This window comes from Penaeus vannamei, chromosome 10 (assembly GCF_042767895.1).
Source record: "Penaeus vannamei isolate JL-2024 chromosome 10, ASM4276789v1, whole genome shotgun sequence".
In the NCBI taxonomy this organism is placed as follows: Eukaryota; Metazoa; Arthropoda; class Malacostraca; order Decapoda; family Penaeidae; genus Penaeus; species Penaeus vannamei.
In genome coordinates, this window is record NC_091558.1 from 13842798 (window position 1) to 13846580 (window position 3783).

General features: G+C 37.8%; 1 protein-coding gene across 1 annotated transcript in view; it reads left to right on the top strand.

The window, feature by feature from the left end:
• The window catches only part of LOC113810916 (uncharacterized), a 7218-nt gene extending 4516 nt beyond the window's left edge, over positions 1-2702 (top strand). Inside the window, exons 4-7 of the mRNA XM_027362570.2 lie at positions 224-472; positions 760-943; positions 1125-1297; positions 1835-2702. Coding sequence (XP_027218371.2) covers positions 224-472; positions 760-943; positions 1125-1297; positions 1835-2029 — 801 coding nt within the window. The 3' untranslated portion in view covers positions 2030-2702. The remainder of the gene's footprint in view (positions 1-223; positions 473-759; positions 944-1124; positions 1298-1834) is intronic.
• Positions 2703-3783: the final 1081 nt, after the last annotated feature.

The window sequence follows — 3783 nt, forward strand, 5'->3', positions numbered from 1 at the left end:
AAAAGACAACATAGTTCTGATAAAAAAAAGTCCGGCATAACCTACGCAAGATTTAAAGACAAAGGCATCCGTTATCTCCAGGATACTCTCTCAAGACCGTGGGTTTTCCTCGGACACAAACAAAATCAAGGTTTCCTCAAGTACTAGCATCTCATTTTCATGTATCTGTCTGTTTTCCTCTTCGTGTATTTTATCTGTCTTCTCAAGATAAATTTCGTTGCAGTGGTACTACTACGTGCGTCAGCGTGACCGATCCGAAGAATGGAAATGTCAACCCAACAAGTTTATGCCGCCGGAGTTAGAGCGCCATGAAATTCTGCTGGGATCTTTCTCGCTGCTTTTGGGGTCCACGGTATCCGCCATGCTCGCCTGTTACGTCATGAACGGCGGTTATTCCACGATCTACTATGACGTCAGCAAGTACGGCTGGCTTTGGTATTTCGCCTCGTGGCCGGTCGTTTACATCTGGCAGGTGGGTTGATGTTTTCTCTTGTTAAATTGAATCATTTCGAACGTTTGTTTTTTCCGATTGCGAATGTTTGTTTTTCTTATTTATTATTTTGAAAGCCCTTTGTAATATAGATTATGAATTATTTTCTTCTTTTGATTATTCACAATATCACCTTATTAACTAGACTATAATGTTATTCAGCCTGTCCTGATAACTCCTAACTGATTGAAAGTACACACTGATAACAAGTTTTTGCCTATCGATTTTCGAGATAAATCTATATATACTTACAAATTCCACCTCTCTAGGACTACCTCACGTATTGGCATCACCGCATCTACCACATCCCCTTCTTGTACAAGAACTTCCATAAACTCCACCACAAGTACAAGCAGCCAACGGCATTCAGTGTAACAGCCATTCACCCGTTCGAGTTCCTTCATATGCAGGTCGTGCAGTTCAGCCCAATGTTCATCATCCCTGTTCACTGGTGTAAGCAGTTCATACCATACTGTTGCTATAATTGTTATTATTGTTGTTATAGTTGTTATTAATATCGTTGTTATTGTTATGATTGTCGTTGTGGTTATTATTATCGTTGTTATTGTTGCAGTTGTTGATGTTATAAATGCTATAATATACGTGTAAAACGAATAGCTTGTCTCCTTTACAGCTGTCTTCTGCACCTTGTTAATGTACCTGTATTACCACGGCATCATCGACCACTCCGGGATCAACTTCAAGGCTCAGTGGTGGCAGCCTTGGCAACCCGACTGTATCTTCCATGACAACCACCACCAGTACTTCCATGTCAACTTCGGATTTAACTGCGAAATTTGGGATAAAGTTAGTGGATATGTTATCATTGCTGTATCTACTTATTAATTTATTTTCCTTGTTTATTTACTTATTCATTAAGATGTTTTGAGCGCAATGCATTCTGATAAAGATAAATGGTAATTTTTTAAATTTTTGATGATGACAAATATTTGAAATAGAACGTAATTCGAACAGATTGCATTTAACTAATCATTGCTAACCTCTTCAAGTTAAATGAAAATGAATATAATGTATATCATATTTTATAACGTTTTATTTGCAAGATTTTGATTTTTTTTCTGCTTAGACTAGCACAGTTCGGTACGAACGGTTTATTTTTTTCTTTAGTAAAGGCACTGATGCATTGTGCCCAATCGATATGTTTATACGCGCGTGTGTGTGTGGTGTGTGTGTGTGTGTGTGCGCGCGCGCGTGTGTGTGTAAATCCTTTAGTAAGATTTTTTAAAGATCAACATTGTTGGGGTCGAAAAACACTTACAACTGTCCAGAATGAGAGGGGCAAGGCTCTAAATGAAAATTCAAATAATTTCGCCATCTCCCCAGATCCACGGAACCTACAGGCAGAAGAATAAGGTGTATCGCGAGGACATCTTCTACGGGAAGGGCAAGAGCCTGGAGGAGTGTTCCAAGGACGAACTTAGGGCTGACTTGAACGAAAGGGAATCCGAGAATCACCTTGCTTACCGAGGAGAAGTCAGAGACGAGCAGGTCCTCGAAGTCAAGAAGAAGCTCAAGTAGAACATAGACCCTCGAGGAACCTTCAAGGACAACCTAAAGACTGACTTGAACGAAAATTCGAGAATACTTTGAATTTCTTGGTCAGAAATGAGCAGATCCTTAAGGTTTATAAGCAGTAGCAGAAGACAGCAGAAGGAAAAAAACAAAACTAAACTGAATATTGAATATCTATTTCCTACGGTCGATGGGGCTCATTCTCCTTTGAAATGTGTGTATATGCATGTTTTAGAAGCTAACAAAGTTTGTCAATATCGTAAATGTGTCGGAGGAAGTTAGTTTTCTCTTTCTCTCTCTCTATCTCCTCCCTCTCTCTTTTCTCCCTCTCTCTTCTCTTCTCTCTCTCCCTCTCTCTCCCTCCCCCCCTCTGGCTCCAGAAGAACGTAACAAGTGAGATGCAATCCATACACTTGAAAGGGAATTAACTGAGTCGTCTTTCCTGAGCCGATCGCCCAGAAGTATAATCACAACTGTCATCTTTAACAAATTGTTCAGGTAAAATATATTGTCTATATGGGAGGAAAAATGTTTTCAATACGTAAACCTGAATTAAAACCATGAGTATCTCTGACAAAGATATCTATATATATATGATACGCATGTGTTTTAGACTAAGCTTTAATTACTGATTTCTCTCCGAAAATTTGTTGATATATTCATTAAATGTTATATCATATTGGAAGTTTCTTTATCCTCGTACTTTTGATGACATGAAATGTAGATCAGCATTTTAGACAAATTTCTATCTTGCATGAATTTCATAATTGTACATACGAATTGTCTAACACCATCTCGATCTAATAGCATAGTGTGTACAACTTTAATCGTACTGACATCACCGCCCAACTGAAACTTTTTCTACGGCCCACAGATAAACGTTACCTTAGATAAGAATCCACTCATGAATCATGAGTTCATGAAACGAATCAGAAAGTATCGCCATTAATATCTTTCTATTGGGTGCCTCGGCTAACCATTTTCAGTACTTATTGAACCCCTCCCAATCCCTCGAAGCCATGGGAGGGGGATTTTTTATTTTCTAAAGATGCAAGTGGGCGTGGGAGCAGAAATGTTTAGAACCACTAGTCCAACATGTCGATTGCACTCCACATGCATTCAATTGCCGATAATCAATCTTCAATTTTTTTTTTTTTACGTTGTTCTTTTAGTTTAGCGAAAGTTGTGAATTACTCAAACGCTGATATATGTCTAATTAATATTATTTGGAATATGGAGACTTGTGCTACTGTGTAGATTTTTTTTTTTTTTATAAATTCTTATCAATGTTACAGCGCATACTGTTTCGAGTGGGAGGCTTGAATACTAAACTGTCAACATCTTGTACTTGTCAGATTGTTGGTCACGTATACAAGAAGTACTGGTAGAGAACATGCAGCCCAGCTATACAAATAAATACTGTCTTCTTCAGGATAGCAAGATGAGTAAATTGATTGAAACAATAGAATAAACTCCTTTAAATGTCTTTGCCAGCATAAGGTTCACTATACCTCAGCTACTTTTTGTATCACTCCGGATGATTTGGAGTATTATTATCCTTACATCAGCCTACAATGCTGTCATTGCCTTTTTTTTACGTAGTTTTTAATGTTGAAACATGGGATGATTGCCAAATCATAATAGAAAAATGTGGTTAATTTCCGATGGCTATTTAACCTAAAATCACTATTTCTGAACGGTCTTCGTGGTCACTTGAAACAAATATAATGCTTATAAAATTCCTGCATTGCTTATACTTA